Raw genomic sequence first — 20968 nt, 5'->3', positions numbered from 1 at the left:
TGTGGAATGTATAAGATGCCTGCAATGACTTTGTGGTGACAGTATTTCCTCTCTGATGCCTCCAATCATGTCTGATCTCGCATCCAAGTCCACAGTCTGTTTATACTGTTCAATCATTAAGTTGTGGCTTCCATGTGCAGAATTTTCATGGCCTCTGCAATCTGTGGGCTTGTGTCGAGCTGGCTGTACATTCCGACCAGAAAGGCTTTGTGCAAGAGGAGTCCTGCATGCTCTGTGAACAGAACACGGTAAAGAATGAATGACTGGCATAAATGAGAGGCAGGACCTCTACCAGCCAAATCAAAGCAATTAAACTGATCAGTAATAGCATCAAGATAGTATCTGCATGCATGTAAGAAGTTCCAACAGTTTGACAGGTAAATATAGTTGTCAGTAGAGTCTTGGAAGGTCCCCAGTCTGTGCAATTACTCAGTTTTCAAGTGGGGCATGACACATGCTTTAGTTAAGTTCAATACTCCAAGGATTAGCAGTTACCACCGAAAACGTAAAAGCAAAAGACTACAGATGCTGTAAATCTGAAACAAACACAGAACATGCTGGAGAAACTCAGCAGGCCTGACAGCATCTGCGGAGAGAGAAACAGAGTTCGCATTTCAAGTCTGGTATAAATCTTTTTTTACAGAACATCTCTCCATAGATGCTGTCAGGCCTGCTAAGTTTCTCCAGCATGTTCTGTGTTTGTCGCTATAGGTATGGCTACAAAACCCTTTTGGCAGGCATACAATAATTACGTGACCAAAGTGTGCAGTGGTGGTGGTTTTGAGTAAGGGGGGCAAGAGGTGGGCTCATTGCTCCATGGCACCATAGCTCATGAGAAAGGCAGGGGAAGAATTGGCATTGGTGGTTTTGTGGGGCAGGGGTGGGTAGCTTAAAACTAAAGACTAAATTTAAAGATTTCTTTGCATGATAAACGAAATTCAAGATTGGACTACGAGACTCAGCGATTTTACCTTGGCAGAGCAGCGCATATTCTGGAAGGTGCTTCAGGGCTGTCTGCACCACATCGTAATTTCCACAACCGAGACAGTACATGAAAGTTGGAAGAAAATCAGCAGCAGTACTGGAAAAGGAAATCGAACAAATTTAACTGCGCAGTCAGTGCTAAGTGTTTATTTTGAGAACAGGAACAGTCTCATAATACAGCAAACAGGAAATACAGTGTGATACTATGTGGAGGCTGCAGCAAAGGGACATACAAACGTTTGTATGTTATGAGGTTCTAGGTTGTAGACATGCTCGCTGGGCTGGTGGATTTGGTTGCAAATGTTTCATCACCCTGCTAGGTAAAATCGTCAGTGCCCCTCTGGTGAAGCATCGGTGTTCTGTCCTGCTTGTTATTTACATGACTCTGTTTGCTTGGGTGGTTGGTATTACTTGCGGTTTTGTTTCTCAGTGGTTTGTACACAGGGTCTAATTTGATGTATTTTGCCTATGCTAGGCCAAACTGGAAGAAAATTGACAATATGGATACACGAACACCAACGAGCCATCAAGAGACCACACGGACAATAAGGGACATGAATTCGACTGGGACAACACATCCATAATCGCACAAGCCAAACAGAGACACGCCAGGGAATTCCTGGAGGCCTGGTATTCCAACCCAAACTCCATCAACAAACACATTGAATTAAACCCCATGTACAAACTGCTGAGAAACAGAACGGGAAGTAATACCAATCACCCTAGCAAACCAAGAAAGATAAATAACAAGTGGAACAGAACACCGACACTTCACCGGAGGGGCACTGACGATGTTACCTAGCAGGGTGACGAAATGTTTGCAACCAAACCCACCGGCTCAGCGAGCATGTCTACAACCTCATCCATAACCTGGGCTACAAATTTTCTCGAAAACTATATGGTTCTAATACAGAAACTACTCATCAAAACAGCAACAGTTTGGGTCTCTGATAGCATTTGAACAGTCACACCTGGCACAGTACAGGGAGAACACAGACACACCGCTGCTCTTTACATATATCTTGGCTTGTCCAAAATGGTGCCTGGAAAGAGGGGCACCCTTAAAACATTACTAACTTTGCTTTTGATAGGAGGCTAAAGGAAAGTTTCGTATGACTTTTCAGTCGGACATTAAAAGAGCCTGCAGCATTATTTTAGAGAAGGAATATAATCAAGGAAGAGACCATTTAATCCCTCAAACCCATTTTGCCAATCAGTGGCATCATGGCTAATTTGCAACATCACTCAATGGCCTATATCCCTTAATATTAACAGAAATATGAGGACATCAGATTTAAAATTAACAAATGAACTAGCACAATGGTGCCAATGGGAGAATGCTCCAAGCTTCAAACATGATTTTTATTAATGAAGTGTTTCATAATTTCTTAGAAAGATCTGGCTCTAAGTTTTTAGACTATATCCTAGTCCTAAACTCCCCAACCAGCAGAATAAATGTTCCTCTATCTATCCTATACTACCGTTTACCTTAAATATCTGGAAAGCTTTGACCAAAATACCCAGAGACTACAACTATAGTTCTGTAATCTCTTCTTGTAATTTAACCTTGGATTCCACATTACCAGGGGAGTTTGCTTGGTGTCCTAGAAAATATTTCAAATATTTCATCCACCTTAAGATCTCATTTAGAAAACATTTATCTTGTCATTATGTCACTGCCTTTTGAGGGAGCTTGGTCTGCAATAAATTGACTGCCTTGTTTCCTTTATTATAATAAACTACACTTCAAGAAATAATTCATTGGCTGCAGTGTGTTTTAGCATCGTGGTAAATGTTGTGCAATTGCATGGCTATCCTTCTCCCCCTCCTTTACCGTGGATTGCTCTGGATACTCCTCATGGCCAAGGCAAATGCTGCATTTCGTGACAGTTCTTCCGGGGAGCTCATTAACCGTTGCAGATCATTCTGTAAAAAAACAAGAAAGCTTTCAGTGCAGCAACAGCTAAGTTCACACTATGGGAGGCTATACCCAAGGTGATGGTCCTCATTGTCTAGAAGATTATAATTTAGGGTTCCAGGCTGAAGTGAATTTCCCTCCACTAACTTGGTCAGGCAGGTAAGAGTTCAAGCCAGTGAAGGTGTTAATATGCTCCCCTTGTTCTACTGGTCACATGAGATGGTGAGACCGTAACAAAACTGGCAATGTCTGAATTTTAGAGACAACAAGGTGCAGAGCTGGATGAACACAGCAGGCCAAGCAGCATCATAGGAGCAGAAAGGCTGATGTTTCGGGCCTAGACCCTTCATCTTGGTAGTGGACTACAAATCACACTCCAGGCAGGAGCACAACATCCATTTATGCCCATAGATGTAGGCTACCTCTCGCTGCAAAGCAACATGTTAATCATTTCAATTAGTTCATGGCTGATCCTTGTTATTTTCCTATCCTATATCTGCACATTCTTCAATTCCCTTACATAGTCCAAAGCTCTAACAATTTCAATCTTGGATATACTCAATAACTGAGCACCTGTCTCTCACTGAGGTACAGCGTTTAAAAGATTCACAGTGATATTGCCCTTGTGTGAATCTCAATCAGCACCTTGACCTGAGACCATATTCCTTAGTTCTGGACTCTGCAGCTGGGGGTAAATATCCTGTCAGCATCTAACCTGACAAACCATCTTAAAAAGTGTTGATGATATCACTTCTCATTCTTCTAAACTCCAGAGTATTATCCTATTTATCTTAATCCCTCCTCATAAAATAGGCAGGAATTAACCTCATTTCACCCCCTCTAACGATGATGAAACTGTACGTACTACTCCAGGTATGGTCTCATTAAAGTCCTATAACATGCAGCATGATTTCCCTGCCCTTCTATTCCAGATGCTTTGCAATAATGACCAGTATTTACTTTCCCAATTAGTTTATGTACCACCATGCTAACTTTAGGCTTCTTTTATAAAGCTACCCAAATTCTTTTTACATTGACAGTTAACCGTTTTCCACAAATTGAAACATGTTGTGGTCTTCCCGTCAAAGTGACCCCCATATGCTACCTACTATCCCACAAACTGAACAAGAGCGGTGATGTGGGGGAGACATGGGGGGCTGGGGATAAACAGAAAGGTGGCAAAGGAGGAAAAGAGGGGCTAAAATGGGGTGGGGGACAGAGAGGATGCATGGGGGGTGGGGAGCAGAGAGGCTGCTAAAGTGGGGCAAGGGATGCAAGAAGAACATGGGTTAATTAAGTGGACAGAAGGGCTGCAAGAAAGAGTACAGTTTTAAATCTTTCAACAATTGAATGTTCAGAAACTGAGAACCAAGAAAATAAAGTCACTGAGGTCATGAATTCCTTGCAGTATTTAGCTTAAGGGTGCAGAGGTTCAGGGATCTCTATGGGGAAAGATTCAGTGGATGCCATTATAATGAACACAGTCAAATGGACAATTTAATATTGAATAGCTTTATTTTATGAAGATTTGCATTTATATGTATCAATCTCAAAGTACTTCACATACTGTAAATTCCTTGCAATACTGTCACTGCGTTAGAGACAAACCCCCAACTGCTTAGCTATCCACCAGTCTACGAAAACGCATTTAGGGTGATGGTTTCTTGTTCTTAAAAGTCTACACCAGTTTTGTTTTAAAAAACAGCATTTTCTGCTCAAGTTATGCCCATTATCTTTAAGCTCTGTGAGGTTTAGGAAATCAATGTTTTCCTTGTGTGGTGTGGCTTTATGTTTAAAGGTGTAGTAATGACTGAGGATACTGATCAATCCTTCTAATTCTGCTTCTGTCTGAAACTAATTTTCCCTTACATCATCACAAATACAGAAGGTAATGTTACCACATGACAGCATCACCTAATAAAAGTGTTACTGAAAACAATAAAGGAGCCACTGAAAACTAAGATAGAACCCCAATATCAAAAAATAGCCCTTCAGAAAGTGTCAGGAGGAGCTCTTAGAAAATATGAAGTATTTTGACCTTCGAGGCCCTTTGCTTTTCTTCTCATCACTTAGTATCATCAGCAAACCTGAAACTTGGCACATTACTCCATCCACATTGCTGATATAGATTGTAAATAGCCATTGATCTTTTTCGTACTGGTAGATACAGCTGGCCACTCCAAAAATGTCCCATTTAGTCCCACTCTGTTTTCTGTCCGTTAACTATTCTTAATCCATGCCAATATGCAGGCTCAGGTCTTACAGTCAGTGGTAGAGCACAGGCATTTGCTGATGACAGCATGTAAATCTATAATCCACCTCTCTGTAGCTGACAGTATGGATGTGACCTCATTGAAGGCAGTTCAGAGAAAGTTCACTAGATTAATTCCAGAGATGAAAGACCGGTCTTATGAAGTGAGATTGAGCCATTTAGGCCTATACTTGTTCGAGTTTAGAAGAATGAGAGGAGATCTAATTGTATAAGATACTAAAGGGATTGATAACGTAGACCTAGAACTGATGTTTCCCCTTGTGGGGTAGTTTAGACCAGGAGGTCATGACTTTAGGCTAAGGGTTGGGCAAGTTTAAAACAGAGAAAGGGAGGAATTATTCCTCTCAAAGGGTCGTGCATGTGTAGAATTCACTACACCAGACAGCAGTGGTGTAGGGAGATAGACAGATTTATAATTAGTAATGAGTTAAAAGGTTATGGAGAGGAGGCAGGAAAGTGAAGTTGAGACCAAGATGAGATCAGCCATGATCATGTTAAATGATGCAGCAGGCTCGAGAGGCTGAATTGCCTACTCACTCTCTTGGATCTTATGTTCTGCTGCCGCACAAGTCCAACAAAGAAGGCTGGAGAGGTCTAGCATCATCACAAATAGCTATGCTCTTGACATCACAAGCTGATGACATGCCCCTTGAAGTCTGTCTTCAGTTCAAAGACTGGCAGGGATTTTAATAATTTTCTATTTGATGTAGTTTTAATTGCAGCATCTGGCATCCCTAGATCCACAAACTCAGCCTCCTCTCCACTTGGTCCCTAACATCCTTTAGTTTCTCTCCTCTATCAAGCATTATTTCTGACTTCAGCTGAAGTGAGCAACCACAGTAGAGGAGTCAGGGGTGCTGGGTGGGTATTAGAGATGGGGCCAGGGGAACTGGAGTTGGTGATGGGGACTGTTACAGGAATGTAAGCATATTCACCCTCTTTTCGATTTAAACTGCTATACTCTTGACCTGCTCTATGCCTGGAATGGACAAATAAATTCATGTGAAAACTGTGGCCTCTAGTGTGTCATCTTACTCTATGTTTCTATGAAAGTCCAACATGCTATGTACAGTAGTTCGCCCTTATCCTCTTACTAAATCCTCAAAAAGCAGATTTGTAAATAGGATTTCCCCTTCATAAATTGGAGTTGACTCTACTTAATCTTATTTTGATCTTACCTCTGCCCTTATCGTGTCCAAATTTACAGATTCTTGCATTTTGCCTACTGCTGATTTTAAGCAAACTGTCCTGTAGCTCCCGTCTTCTCTCTTCCTCCTTTCTTAAGCAGCAGGGTAATGTCTGTTTTGTTTGAAGCTGCAGGAACTGTTCTAGAATCTAAGGACTTCTGGAACATCAAAACCAACTCATTTATTATCTCTGCAGCTACCTAGGATGCAGGTCATCAGGTTTGGGGGGGATTTTTCCCTTATTCCTGGTTATAATTTCATCACTCTGTCTCTAATGGGTCATGTTTACTTTTGCTAATTTCTTTCCATTCACAAGTAGAAGTGTTTACAATCTACTTTTATGTCTCTTGCTAGTATATTCATATATTCTTTTTACTTTCTCTTCACTAACTTACTGACTTTCCTTTGCTGAATTCTAAAATCCTCCAAATCCAACCAGTTAAGTCCTAGGAATTTGTAGATTAATTTTTGCAGTACTTTTCCTTTACTTATATTGATTACTTTAAGTTCCTCACTCATTAAGCCATTAGTTCCTCACTATTTGTTTCTTTTTTAAAATGTCTTTTAATGTGAAGACAAACACAATATTTATTACAAGCCTTTCATTTGCTTATTCCCATTATAATTTCTCCTATTTAATTCTGTAAAAGGCAACACTTACTTTCACTAACCTCTTCCTCTTTACATACCTGTAAAATATCTCAAATCTGTCCTTTCTCCTTAGGTTACTTTACCCTCAGTCCATTTTCTCCCTCTTTATTGATTTTTTTGTTCAACCTTTGCTGCTATCTAAAACCACTGAATCCTCAGTCTGACTATCCTTCTTGTCAATATTATAAGCCTCTTCTTATAATCTAATACTATCTTTAACTGCTTTAGTTAGCAACAGATTGATCTCTTCTCCCATGGAGATTTTATTACTCAATGGAATGTAGAATTGCTGAGAATGATGAAATGTTTCTTTATATTTTTGTTATTGCTTATTCAATCATGCCTTTTAATTGAATTTCCCAATTTGCCTTGGCCAACCTGTCCTCATACCTATTTAATTTGTTTTACTTAATTTCAATTTCTAATTTTAGATTTGTTTGTGTCACTCTCAAACTCAATATGAAATTCTATCATATTATGATTGCCCTTTCCTAGATGAGCCCTCACAATGCGATTACCAATTAACCCAGTCCAATCAAACAAAACAAAATCTAAACTAGTCTGTTTGTTGCTTAGTTCCACTATTGTTTTTCTATGAAACTGCTTCAGATTCACTTCATGAACTCATTCTCTAAACTACTTTTGACAATCTAATTTGCTCATTCTATATGAAGATTGAAGTCTCACAATTATTGCATTGCCTTTGCTACAATATCTCTTCTAGCTTGATTAATTTCCTGTTCAACAATATATATACTGTTACCGCTTAACTACTCCAAAAAGCATTTTCTGATCCTGTTATTTATTTTCTCCACTATACTGATGATACCTTCTGATCATCCAAACCAAGGTCCCTCCTCACCATTGTCCTCATGTCATCCTTCATTATCATAGCTACCACACTCCCAACTTATGATTGATTTTCTGTCAGAAACGTCAAGTACTTTGGAATATATTGTCCCCAACTTTGGTTGTTACCACACAATCATATTTTTGTAATGGCTATTTCATCAAACACATTTATCTCTATTTAAGATATTATTTAATCCAGCTTATTACAAATGCTTCATATATTCTAATAAAATACCATTAATTTGAACTTTTAACCTTTCTTCATGACTTGACCTTGCTCAATTACGCATCACCAGCATTAAACATCTTGTTTCTTTCTGAAACACACTGTTTAAGTTTATTTTAAATGCTCTTCTGCCCTGTAGCTTTGACGTTTCTTTTTTTAGATTTATAAATTACTTTCACTGAAAACCTTCTCTCCTCTTTTCATTTTAAACCCCTAAAAAATCTAATTCAAAAGGAGGGAATGGGAGCAGGTTTAGTGTCAGATATTGACTTAAAGCCAATCAGATTTTACTCTCCACTGAATTTAATATAGCACACAATTGATATGGCAGTAAATTGGGCGTCTCACCCAAATCAGCATCCTTGCTGGGTGGGTTACGATGTGTGCTAACATCTACTGCTGTCCAGAGTTATACAGCTTCCAATGAATCCTGGTAGTCAGAACAGGACACAGTCTGTATACTGAGGCACACAGCCTGCTATCCAAGCTTTCAATGGTAAGTATTCAGAAGGTACAGAGAGAAGCATCTGTGACCTCTACTGGGTTGGGTACAGTGTTCAGGCAGTTTATGACCGGACAAAGTGGGAAATGACACCACTTTTGTAACTGGGATCTGTGAGCTATTGTGGTATGAGACTTAAGACATTACAGCGAGAGTGAGAGAGAGAGAGAGAGAGATGGGGAAGAGAAAGAAATGGAGAGAAAAGGTAAGGGAATAGGACCCAGCTCCTTAAAAGGCAATAACACTGCATCGTTTACATCACACCACTGCTGCCAATGCAAATATATCAGACAGCTTCAATATTTACAACAGCTTTCTCTCAAAGGCTGTTCACTGACAATTCACAGCTAGAGACATTATTAGCTGCAATCAAAATCAGTCAGCTCCACTTGTTAGCAGAATACCGGGCATTATACAGTTCTAGAGCTAATTAAATGCTGCAGGCAAACGGTGGTTGAATCTTGTTTGCTTTGAGAGACAATTAGTTTATGTTCTACTTACAGCAAAGAAGAAGAGGACCTCCACTCGACGCTTTGACATCTCATCAATATCATTCAGGACTTCCAGAATATCTGAGCAGGCAAACATACATGTATTAGGAATGGAACACATCAAGCCATTCAGAATGCTCACTGATCTACCTGGGCTCCTGGTGTGGCAATGTCATATTTTAAAAAGTCACATCCTAATTCTCAAATCCTTTCATGGTCTCTTCCTCTTCAAGGCACTCCTAAAAAGCCATTTCTCTTTTTAAGCTTTTGGTGACCTACCCTTCAATAGTTTGGTGTTAAATTTTGACAGTGCTCTTGAGAAGAACTTTACAATGCTTTTCAACAATAATGTCACTATTTAAATGCAAGTTGTTGCACAGTGGGGAATTTAGGACAAACTGCAGTGACATTTACAATCAGGCTCACTCTGATTTTAATAGAAGATGGAAAATGTTGGTCTCTTGCATAAACCTGACCCAAAGACAGATAGTCAGATCTATACAGTTGAACAGATGAGGGTACGAAAAGGGGGAAGAGTAGGGGAATTAAAGCAAGACAAAAGACCAGGTTTAAACTACATCTAACTCAATTTACCATCCTGTTCTGAAGAACGGTCACTGGACCAAAACGTTAACTCCGATTTCTCTCCACAGATGCTGCCAGACCTGCTGAGTTTCTCCAGTATTTTCTGTTCTTGCTTCAGATTTCCAGCATCTGCAGTTCTTTCAATTTTTTGCCAATTTGCTGCTACCAAAGTGCTGCTTTCAAACATCCCGATTTCTGAGCTAGAAATGAGGGGTGCCTACTGAATTTTCACTTTATCCATCCCTCTTTTGATTGAGGTTGGTTAACCAATTTCTTGTTTTATCGTCTGTATTATTGTACAGCAAACAGCTGGGTCTCCAGCCCTCGTATTCTCGCTGCAACATTGCCAAAGCATTTTGGAAACAGCATGGCATGTCAGCCATTCAGACAGATTGCTCTTTCTTAAATGCAGGCTACCTCTTAAAGGAGAGGTGATTAAAAAAAAGGTTTGGCACAAAGGAAATTCTTGAAAAATAAGCATCAAAACATACAGAGCAATCCAGATGGACGAATGCAGTGTTGGAGACATTGGTGATGGGGAACAGCAGGAGAGATGCCACAGTCCCATCTGGGGGGAGGTGAGGAGGGCGGGGGAGTGGGGGCGGTGGCAGTGGGGTGGGTAGGTACGGAGGGGACAGAAGAGACCATTCATGACCACATGCAAGGCAGGAAGGATATAGCCAGGGAAGTTAGCTCTCCACGTCTGGACTCAGAGTCCGCACAGCTATGTCACAAAGACATTCAACATCTGCGAATGCATTCCCACAGCTTGTACACATTACTCAATGCAGCATCAGCATCATGCATCCACCTTAGGTCCTGGCACTCAGGAATCACACCCAACATCCAGATACACCATTTTACTCTCCAACATCTACGTTAGAGTAGCCCCACCCCTCCCTCATTTTTCTTCCACAAACTTCCTGCTCCTCCGTTATGGCAAGCACAACAGCCAAAAGCAGCACTAAACAATCAATGACATGCTGCTTTCTCTCATGCAGGTCAATGTAGCACATGAGTGATCAGAAACAGAGGGACAAGGTCACCTCTACTTCCTGAGCCCTTCACCCTGGATTCGGCTCTGACAAGGCCCACAGCATGCAATGTCACTCAGCACATTGGGAATGACAGCATCTTTGTCTTTTGTAATATCATAATTCTGATTCAACCTCAGTTTTTTTCTAGCATAATGGTGTGACTGTCAGCTTCTTTTGTTTTCCATCCCACACCAAGCTTCCCCCTCCGAGTTCCTGCTTTCAAACACCTAAGAACAGCAATTACAGATCTTGCCTTTGAAAGTACACTGCTGCCAGACTCATCTTGCTGCAGATGTGTACTGCCAATTTTGGTAGTCTAGGGCCACATCAGCTGATTGGGCTGCACTTTTTTGTTACCTGTTCATTCGCCGGATAGGTCATCTTTAACTGCGCTTTAGAATGTGGCACTGAACTATTTCATAAATCATTACATTATCTCATAATAATCTGACACAACTGAGTGACTTGCTAGGCCATTTCAGAAGGCAGTTAAGCATCAACTATATTGGCATGGGTCTGGGTTCACACAAAGATGAGACTGGGTTAGGACAGCAGATTTCCTTCCCTAAAGAAAATTAGCGAAACAGATGGATTTGTACAACAAGCCGATAGTTATACGGCCAAAATTACGATACCACCTTTTCACTCCAGATTTATTTAATTAACTGAATTTAAATTCCACAATTGACACCCTGGAATTTGAACTTGCATCTCAAGATTACTAGTACAGTAACACAGTGGTGACTTTACTCAAGTAGTAACTTAAAGGCCCTTATTAAGGCTCTGGGGAAAGGAGTTTATATTCTATATGCATAGTGTTGAAGAGCAGGGAGGTAGTGCTAGAACTGCATAAAATGTTGGTTAGGCCACAGCTAGAGCACTATGTGCAGTTCTGGAATCCACAGTACAAGAGGGATGTGATTGCACTGGACAGGGTGCTGAAGAAAATTACCAGGATGTCACCTGGGCTGGAGAATTTCAGTTATGAATAGAAATTGGTTAGACTGGAGTTGTTTTCCTTGGAGCAGAAAAGACTGAGGTGGGACATGATTGAGATGTATAAAATTACACAACGCATTAATAGGATAGACAGGAAAATGTCTTTTCCCCTTGGCAAAGGAATCAATGACCAGGGGCATATATTTGAGGTAAGGGCTGAGAGGAAAATTTTTTCCACTCAGAAGATGGTGGAAATGTGGAACTCTAAGGGTGGTGGAGGCAGAATCCCTCATAACATTTAAGAAGTATTTAGATGTGCGTTTGCGATGACAAGCATACAGCCATGGGCCAAATGTTGAAAAATAGGATTAGAATAGTTAGGTAGCTGATTTTGACCAGCGCAGTATCAATGGGCTGACGGCCTTTTTTATGCTGTCGACCTCTTATGATTCTAAGACCATTATGCTACAGCGGTACTGTACTGTGTGTATGGTAGAGCTGTTTGGCATCAGGATAACATTATTTCTGGCACGGTGGCTCAGTGGTTAGCACTGTTGCCTCACAGCGCCAGGGACCTGGGTTCGATTCCAGCCTCGGGCGACTGCCTGTACGGAGTTCTCCCCATGTCTGTGTGGGTTTCCTCTGGGTGCTCCGGTTTCCTTCTACAGTCCAGAGATATGCAGGTTAGGTGGATTGGCCATGCTAAATTGCCCGTTGTGTTGAGGGTGGGAAATGCAGAGATAGGGTAAGGGGTTGGTCTCGTTGGGATGCTCTTCACAGGGTCGGTGTGGACTTGATGGGCCGAATAGCCTGCCTCCACACTGTAGGGATTCTATGATTTCCACTTTAGAACCACTGCTACATGAAATTATTTTGCACCCAAAGAAATCTGTATGCAGGTCCCTTTCGTTCTATAAAATTGTCCTTGTTTTACATTAAGCTCCTGCATTACACTGCTGACCACGTTTCAAAGTACTTCATTGTGAAAGGTGCTACAAAAATACAAATAATTTTTTAATGTAAAGGGCACACTACGCATTGCTAGTTGGTCTACCTTATCATCACATCCTTTTTCCTTTCTCTCTCATGTATCTATCCAGCTTCTGTTTAAACCTACAGGTTACACTGAAGGGCTTACCTTCTAGGGCACGGCCTCTTGCAATCTTTTGGAGATATGGTGCCACTTCAGCTGAGGTTATTGGTGTTATAGCAGAAAAACTGACTAGTGGGAGGGAGCCTGCGGCTTCTTCCTCTGTATGTGCAAGAGAGAGATTTTTTTTTTAAAAACATGCAATTAGAAACTAGAGAAGTATCAAATACAAGCTCCTCACTCTGGGGTGAAAGCTTCTGCTGGACGATTCATCACAGACTGACAAATGACATGGCTTGTGCCTGTAATTCTCTACATTAATTCCTCTCCTCGCTTCTGATTCCATTTATGAAGTAAAGCTTGGACACAAAAACAAATTGCTGGAAAAACTCAGCAAATCTGGCAGTATCTGTGCAGAGATGCTGCCAGACTTGCTGAGTTTCTCCAGTAATTCCTGTTTTTGTTTCAGATCTCCAGCACTGAAGTTCTTTGTTTTACTTTAAAGCTTGGACACTATGTTAAGGACATCATTTATAGACAGCAGCTGGCTTCCTAACTAAATAAATAAAGCTCAACTATTTCCAGGGTTCGAAAGAGAAGGAGAAAGGAAAGAAACCGCCTGATTCTTGCTGCCAATTAAATTGGCTGACACAACAAATGAGGCTATTCAAAGTAATTAATTGAGTACGAAAGCAGGCAGACTTTGCAGAGATACAGCGAGTTTCAGCAATTTCAATTCACCAGTGCGGTCTCAGTGACTAACACTCTTAGTTCTATAGTCAGGTGGTTGGGGTCAAATATTACTTCAGAGACTTAAAACTAAAACTGGCATTCCAATGTAGTACTGAGGGAGTGCTATACTGCCGAAAGTCTCATCCAAAGCATGAGATGTTAAACTGAAGCTACACAAGCCAGCAGAAAAGATTCTTTGCCAGTACTTCAAAGAAGATGAGGGGAAATTCTCCTCAGTGTCCTGGGCAATTATCGGCCTTAACTGCATCCCCATAGACAAAAAGCATATTGCTGATTATGGGAGCTTGCTGTATGCAAACTGGCTGCTATTTTTTCTACTATACAACAGCATAAAACATTTTGAGGACGGCCAAGGTCACAAAGTGGCTAATAAATGCAAGTCTCCCTGGTTTATTTTGTTTTATTGTCCCAGATTACAAGTGTTTTGGAAGGATACTTGCATGAAAAAAATGCATGAAGTACTTCAAATGATAGAGCTGGACTTTGTAACAGAGATGATTCCTTAACAGGTACAAAAAAAGCCTCATTCCCGCACTAAATGCCATCCCACCCACTACTGCCAACAGCTCAAAACACTTGATTTTTATTATTTTAATTAATGAGGAGTCAAGAACTCACCCCCATCTTCATCGTCTGCATTCTCCTCAATGAGTCCACTCCGAGTTGGGAGTGTTAATCCGGCCAGCAGGGACTTCAGCAGAGCCATCTCTGGATATTCCCGTGATAGGTAACTGTATCAAATGTCAAAAAAACAAACGCGTGACTTTGAAAAGAAGAGATTTTGTGTCTTGGTAGGGTAGGATTTAGGGAATTGGACGGGTTGGAGAAGGGAGGCAGATATCCTCCAAAGGCTCATATTTTAAAAGACGATTTCTTGCCTGCTCCAGGACCTCCAGTGTTCACACTGACAAATGAGTACAGCTGATCCAGGCAACTGCCAAGCTGGTCATTGCTGGGCAAAGGCCGATCAGCATTTGACGTATTATACCTCATGCAAGGCACAGCAGATTGATTAACTCACTGTGGGAGATCATAGTCATGGACTTGCTTTGCATCAACAGAATCCTGTGAATTTCTTGTAGCATGTTGCAACATTTGAAATACACGATTTAAATGCAAGTCTTCCTTTACAACTGCACCATAACACGGCTTAGGAAAAACCAACCAATTTCTGACTAAATGTCAGTGATCGTTTACTCTGTGCTCTCAAACCTGTCCTCAGGCACTCAGTTAATGGCATCTCACTCGACTGGGGAGGCGTGGTGGCTCAGTGGTTAGCACTGCTGCCTCACAGCGCCAGGGACCTGGGTTTGATTCCACCCTCAAGCGACTGTCTGTGTGGAGTTTGCACATTCTCCCCACGTCTGCGTGGGTTTCCTCCAGGTGCTCCGGTTTCCTCCAACGGTCCGAAGACGTGCTGGTTACGTGGACTGGTCATGCTAGATTGCCCATAGTGTCCAAGGATGTGCAGGTTAAGTAGATTAGTCAAAGGAAATGCAAGGTTACAGGGATAGGGTGGGTCTGGGTGGGATGCTCTTCAGAGGGTTGAGGTGGACTTGATGGGCTAAATTACCTGCTTCCCACTATAGGGATTCTATGAACTAGCATGCCCAATGATTGTGGATGTAATTTGGTCAAGCAAGTGTTATTGCCAGCTAGATCTAATTATCACTCAACATATATACACGCATCATCACAGTTAGGAATTATAATCAACTACTCGAAACACTGTCCCAAATTCAATTATTCCTATTGTTAACCGCATCTTGCAATGCATTCCCACTTCAGCTTAGTATGTTGAAGGCCCAGGTGTGACAACTTTCATCATTGGATGCTGCCTCTGCAAGAATTTGATGCTTTTTAGAGGTTTACTGGAGGAAATTCAGAAATTTTATTTCAATCTCTCCGATCATTTCTAATCTGGGCGAACATCCTGAGCAAAGGCCTGACCAAGCATACTGGTTCAATCACTTAGCAGTATGGTGAATGAAGGGGTCATAACCCCGACCCTCCACACAATCATTTTCAGGTGGCTAACTTGGTTCTGGAGGACTATCACCATTCCACTCCAAGGAACCTTCACCATTCAGATCTTTCAGCCTCTGCAGTTCTTGGCTAGATCTTCAGGCCATGCTAAGTTGCAATTCTCAGTTCCCAGTTCAGTCCCCTTCCTGTCCAATTGGCCAAATCCGGACTGCCATTCCGTGTCTTACTTGGCCAAGCCTGCACACTATCTTTTTTGATGTTGCTCTACTACCGCCATCATTCCCCGGTCAAGCACCATGCAAATAGCTGCCCCTTCCCTGCTCTTATCCAAAGTCAAACACATGGCTATGGCAGGTGATGTTTGCATTACATTCCGTATATTTCCTATATACACTGAGACGTAGCGAAAAAGAGATCTTCTGATTTCACAATCACGCTGGGTATCTAGTTTGGGAATGGGCCATCCAGATATTGCAGAGAAGTAGAAAACCAACCCACTCGCCCATCTACGTTCTGAAACATTTCAGTATGGCTTCAGGAGAGAAGAGGTACTTTAGATTACAAGCTTCCATATCCACAACCACGGCCATCAGAAGCACAAGTGCAGTCCCCTGCAAGATCCCCCTCCAAGTCACTCACCATCCTGACTTGGAAATACATTTTCTGTTCCATCACTGTCGCTGGGTCAAAATCCTTGAATTCCCTCCCTAAGGGCTTTGTGGGTCTACCTATAGCACATGGACTGCAGCGGTTCAAGGCAGCAGCTCACCACCACCTTCTAAAGGGGAACAAGGGATGGGCAATAAATGCTGGCCCAGCCAACAACATCCACGTCCCATGATTGAATAAAAACAAAAGGACTCATTAAATGGTGCATTCTTTCTTAATCCCTCCTTCCAACTATTCAATTTTTAATAAAACAAACAAAATACTCACTGGAGCACATCTGAATGTTTCTGAAGGAATGGGACAGCTGCTGCTGCATTGTAGGTTATAAACTTGTGAATAAAATGCACGCATTTATTGATGAAAGAAGCAATCAGTCTGGAGTACTTCCCGTAATTCTGTTAGAAAGAGTATTCAAAATTATCCAAAGACAGTCAGTGTTTTGATTCTTAGCTGTGATACTTATTCCCCCCAACAATTACCCATGTATTGTCCTCCTCCATTTAAGCTGTGATACTCTTCCACAGCTGTTAGCCACCTTCCAGCACTGTTAGCTATTCGGATCTAAACTGTGGTAGTGTATGACTTCAGACTAGTTAACTGCTTATTACTGCAGCCTAGTTAGATTCATGCTTCAGCAGCCACCAATACATTTGGTCAGGAATTGCCAAATAGCGACTAAAAATCCTGATCTGATCTCTTCTCCCTAAACCAGAGTGCAAAGGCCTGTTGCAGAACATACTTTAACACTGTGCTGGCTCATAAATGATAACTGAGGGCAATCTAGAGACTGAAGTCGTGGTCCTCAGAGTTTGGACTGCTAAGTTACTGATTGGATAAACTGGATGCACCACTTACAAAGCCATCAAGATTAAGATTGCTCAGCTTTATTGCTGGCAGCAAATATACTTCTGCCGTACACTTTCAAAGCTTAGATACATATATGTCTTGAAATGGAAAGAACTCAGGATTAAACATAAAGCACTATTCTTGAAATCTATTTTACATTCATAATATCTCTCTTTGTGACTTGGTGTCGAGTCTTGTTTGATAACAATCCCTAGTGAACATACAAACAAGGAAGAGAGGCCATTCAGTCCCTTGAGCTTGCTCTACCATTTAATACAAGCATGGCTAATCTCACTGTAACTTCAAATCCACATTACTGCCTACCCCATTAACCTTTCACCTCCTTGATTTCCAAGAATCAATCCATCTCTGCCTTTAAAAATATTCACAGACTGTTTCCTATGCCTTCAGAGGAAGAGAGTTCCAAAGACCCATGACATTCTAAGGCAAAACAATTTCCCATTATCTCTGCTTTAAACAAGCAAACAGCGACTCCCAGTTCTAGATTCTCCCATAAGAAACATCCTCTCCACATATACTGTGTTAAGACTCTCAGGATTTTCTGTGAAACAGCAGAGAGGATCTTGTTGTATGTTAGGTGCTATACAAGTACATGACATTGTTTTGATAGCAGTAGTATGAGGTGTCAAAATTTCAGCTTTGCCTAATCCTGTTTGCTATTTCATCTCATTAAACCTCCCAGTAAAGTTATTGGAAGCTTTTTCTTAAAAGGTTCAAGACTAAGAATGATCTAATTGAAAGGCTTACAATAATTAAAGTTTAGAAAGGAAGTTATTTTTGGGAGGGAATGGAGTCCAGAAGGAGGATGCTTGACTTTAAATTAGAATGAGGCAGTTCAGGAGTGATGTCAGGAGGCACTTATATACACAGAAGTGGTAGAAAAATAGAACTCAAAGCTGAGACTGGAGAGTCAATTTAAAATTTAAAACCTGAGACTGGTAGACTTTAGTTAGGCAAGGGTTTTAAGAATTACAGAAGCAAGGCACGTGGATGGACTTAAGATACTGATTGATCTTAAAGAATGGTGCAACAAAACCACTTTGATGGAATGGCCTATGAATGGACTTCTTATATTCTGGCTGGGCTTCCACTGACCTGCAGAAGTAATATGAAGGAGAGAAGGCAGTCCTGCATTGCCCCCTGGTGCTCACTCTGAAATAAATACGGCTGCAACAATTCCAGGATTCCCAGAACATGCAGAAAGAAGATCAAATGGTTCTGCTGGCGAAACTCCTGAAAATTCAAATGAACTCGTCCATGTAACAGAGCAGCAATCATTGGCAAATGTCTGAAAAGTAAAACAAAATAAATACCGAAAAATGTTGCTCAGCACAAATACTCACAGGTAAGGTTTTAGCACATGCAAATCAGCTAAAAGTTAAATGCATTGGAACAGAAGTAGGCCATTCAGCCCAGAGCCCCTTCCACAATTCCACTAGATCATGAACTGATCTGTACGTCAATCCCATATACTCACCATTACTCCATATCCCCTAAAACCCTTACCCACCAAAAATCTAAAGATCCCAGTCGATGCAACATACTAGAAATGTCTGGCTTGCTTATTGTATCTCTTCATGTGTCCCCGCTAGGCCAAATTATAATCTGTTTTAATGATGAATATTAATGAAATCCTAGCTAATGGGAATCTAATAGAGATAGATGCTACAGCAGTTTCATGATCAATGTATATGGATCTTATTTGGAATTGTGTGCTTGGTTTGAGGGACAGGAGTAAAGCACCACTGGCAGAAGACTAAGAGCACAATTGATCTGTCATTATCCTAGGTAGATTTACTCGCCTACTTACTCTACTGGTATAAGAGTAGCTCAGAGAAGGAAGGATTGCTCTGGTGCTGAACAGAGACAAGAATGTCGAAAGAGTGGGAGTCAGAGATTAGAGGTGAAAACGATCATGAGCAAGTAACCCATGCATCAGATAAACAGCAAAACAAAAATGAGCCCTTTAACTATAGTAAAAGGATCCTTTAAAAGTGTAATATTAATACCGAAGCAATAAAACGGGATGTGCCACTGCCAACTTTCTGCAGGCCATGTTGGCATCTGCCATACGGTTCTCCGATGTTTTCGAGTCATTGGTGTCTGCGAGCAGCGTCAGCAACCGATGCACGAGTGCGTCCAGCTGGGAAAGAAGAAAACGTGTTTGTAAAAGCTGCTCACCCAAAACTGTTTCAATAGCCAGAAACCAACTCTAGGGGTTGCTATTTATGGTCAGAACACCAGTCAGCAGCAACCAGTTGAACAACAGGAAGCTACATTTGAACCTAGGGCAGTGAAGCACTGCTGCTGCCGCCCATTAGGACAGAATATATAACAGATTAGGTTCAGGTCTGATATAACACCTGGATTGACTGCTAAGTGTTATTAAAAATCAGGTTAACCCGAGTATAATCCTGTTGTATAGGTGATTTAATATTTAAGATACGATATAATGCTCTCACACTTAGAACAGTGCTATCAAGAAGGCAGAATGCAACATGGAACATCACATACAAAACTTGCAATAGCTGCATTAATATGCTGTTATCAAAGTATTCTACAATAAATGTATATTTCTTACAAAACTTGCTAATGATGGACTTACTCCTCAGAAAGACACACATTAATGTGTTCCCTTTAGTAATTTTTTAAAATTACACTCTTTAAACAGTGGTAGCTTTTGAACATTGGAAAAACGCTCAGAAAAAAATTCAGATCTGACTTGAACCGAAAGAGTGGTGGCAGCAGTTTCAACAAGTGAAAGAGAATTAGGTATTGTATTTGAGGCTGAAATATTTGTAGGACTCAGGAGAAAGAAATGAGGCTGAACTATGTGGACAGCTCTTTCAGAGAGCTGAGACAGGAAACCTTGACTTAATGGTCTCCTATTCTGTATGATTCCATGAAACCCTCACCACAGTGACACTGATGCTGCTCATTCTGAAAAACGTAGTGCCCAAGGAGGACACTGTTCCTGAAGACATTAATACCTTGCAGGTACTTCCATCAGTGGTGCCATCACTGGTTAGCACGGAGTCTGGGAGATTGACATGGCGGATAACCTCTACAACTTGGAAGTATATTTGAAGAAGCAGATTCTGACAACGCTTGCCCATCACACTACTGAAAAGAGACAGAGAAATATAATTCAGCAATTAAATATCCAAAAGAATCCTGGACAGGAACAGACAGCATTTTCAATCTACATTAGCCCCAGCAACAACAGGGAGGAACTATCCCATTGTGAACTGGGAATTCCAGAGTCCCAAAGACACAGCATGTTACTTCAGCTAGGAAAGTAAATACTTGGAAAAGAAATCTAAAGAATGTATCCCATTCACATGGATAAAGATATCTCCTTACTCTTTGGATTCCAACAGAGGGATGTTTTTCATTATTCATTCAGAGGATGTAGGCATCTCTGGTAAGGCAAGCATTCATTGCCGATTTCTAATTGCACAGAGGGCACCTGAGAGTCTGGAGTCACATGTAGGCCAGATGGCAGATTTCTTTCCATTAGTGAACTAGATGGGTTTTTCCTGACAGTCAGCAATGGTTTCATAGTCTTCATTAGATTCTTAATTTGAAACTGTTTTTTATTGAATTCAAATTCCACCATCTGCCATGGCAGGATTTGAACCCAGGTCCCCAGAACATTAGCCAAGTTTCTGGATTAACAGTCTAGCGATAATACCAGTAGGCCATCGCCTCCTTTCTTCACTGGACTGGAAATGGTAACTCTGCTTTCTCTCCAAAGATGCTGCCAGACCTGTTGAGTTTTTCTTGTAATTTCTGTTTTTGCTTCTGATTTTCTTCATCTGCAGTTCTTTGATTTTGTTTAATGGAACTACTGGGATGGGTGATCAAGAGTTTTACCAAAGAAATAGATTTTAAGAGCAATACTTTGTACTTTCCATTTTAAAGTCTCAGCGTTTAGAGATTTTGAAATAAGTGAGCAC

General features: G+C 41.1%; 1 protein-coding gene across 1 annotated transcript; it reads right to left on the bottom strand.

The window, feature by feature from the left end:
• LOC125481472 (integrator complex subunit 1-like) lies at positions 1–20132 on the bottom strand (the record flags this gene model as incomplete). Its single annotated transcript, XM_048593057.1, has 10 exons — positions 1–232; positions 972–1081; positions 2819–2910; positions 9094–9164; positions 12783–12896; positions 14106–14218; positions 16410–16537; positions 18105–18297; positions 19019–19152; positions 20000–20132. Coding segments are annotated over 10 exons (1204 nt in total), but the record flags the coding sequence as incomplete, so codon positions are not given.
• Positions 20133–20968: the final 836 nt, after the last annotated feature.

This window comes from Rhincodon typus, unplaced genomic scaffold, assembly GCF_021869965.1.
Source record: "Rhincodon typus isolate 14 unplaced genomic scaffold, sRhiTyp1.1 hic_rhity00002277, whole genome shotgun sequence".
Classification (NCBI taxonomy): domain Eukaryota; kingdom Metazoa; phylum Chordata; class Chondrichthyes; order Orectolobiformes; family Rhincodontidae; genus Rhincodon; species Rhincodon typus.
Note: the sequence above shows the minus strand (reverse complement) of the source record. Positions and strands in the feature narration are given on the sequence as shown.